This window comes from Malurus melanocephalus, unplaced genomic scaffold (assembly GCF_030028575.1).
Source record: "Malurus melanocephalus ecotype Western Australia unplaced genomic scaffold, MMel_1.1 scaffold_607, whole genome shotgun sequence".
Taxonomy (NCBI): Eukaryota; Metazoa; Chordata; class Aves; order Passeriformes; family Maluridae; genus Malurus; species Malurus melanocephalus.
Genome location: NW_026623839.1, coordinates 250025 through 251100, shown reverse-complemented (window position 1 = coordinate 251100; position 1076 = coordinate 250025). Strand labels below are relative to the sequence as shown.

At 44.3% G+C, this 1076-nt stretch overlaps 1 protein-coding gene across 1 annotated transcript in view; it reads right to left on the bottom strand.

The window, feature by feature from the left end:
* Positions 1 to 1076, bottom strand: part of PLXND1 (plexin D1) — a 72980-nt gene that overhangs the window by 49814 nt on the left and 22090 nt on the right. Inside the window, exon 8 of the mRNA XM_057383099.1 lies at positions 83 to 236. Within this exon, the coding sequence (XP_057239082.1) occupies positions 83 to 236 (154 nt within the window). The remainder of the gene's footprint in view (positions 1 to 82; positions 237 to 1076) is intronic.

The window sequence follows — 1076 nt, the reverse complement described above, 5'->3', positions numbered from 1 at the left end:
GCCCAGTGCCACCCGTGCCCAGTGCCACCCGTGCCCAGTGCCACCCATGCCCACAGCAGCTCTGCACACTGCGGTCACTTACGCTCTCTTTGGGTAAATGGTTCCAATCCTTTTGCAATCATAGATGGTGAAATTGGCCCGGATAATGTTTTTGTTGTTGACCCGGAGAGAAGTTTCAACAATCACGTGGTCTGAGAAAATCAAGCCAAGGAATATTGGGTTGCAAGAGCCCCTTGCTCACACTCAGTAGACAAGAGAGACCCTTGGGAAAACARAGCTAAATCGGATTTGTTTTCTCTAGGGCTTCCTCTGAGCTGCATTTCAGAGCCTGAACCAGTCATGCTTTGTCCTCTGACCTTCAGCTCTTCCCTTCTAAGTATGCACTTTACAGAACTCTCACAGAAAAGAACACTGTGACTTTCGGTGGAAAATTCCAGCATGTTGTGCAAGTGTTAATTAGCAGATTTAATTATTGCCTTCATGTAGAGTTGGTGCTAAAACGTATTATTTTTTTTTTAATGTGGTAATTAAAACATGTTAGTTATCRTGTTTTAAAATCCCGCTCACTTTCCCCATGCCAACAAACCTGCGCAGAGTGGAAATTCCTTTTTCAGCTGCTCAATACTACCACCAYACTACCCTCCCTCCTCCCAAAATTGCTTCATTTTTTTCTTTGCAATTTTGCCATATAAGCACCAGGGAGAAGAAACAATGCCTCTTTCAGAATACGGACAATAAATCAGCACACTGGATTCCAGAAATTCATYTGGACATCGCCATAACCAACAATACAGAGCAGTTAATAATCTCCCATTCTTTGGATAGTTTGGGAGAAAAGTAATGCAGCTCCACAAAYGGGCCTAGGAAAAGTGGAATTTTCAGAAGGACTAGCTAATTCTCCCCCTGTTGAAGTCAGCCATCRTCAACAGCACGTTCACTCCAGGCTTGAAGTATGAAAATTTAACAAGCACTCAAGTCTGGAATGGAGCACCAAACCTCTCTGTAGGCACTGAGAGCGGCTGACTCCTTGCAAAGAGGCCACTTTGAGATCTGCTCAGCTCAGCTGAATTCTCAGA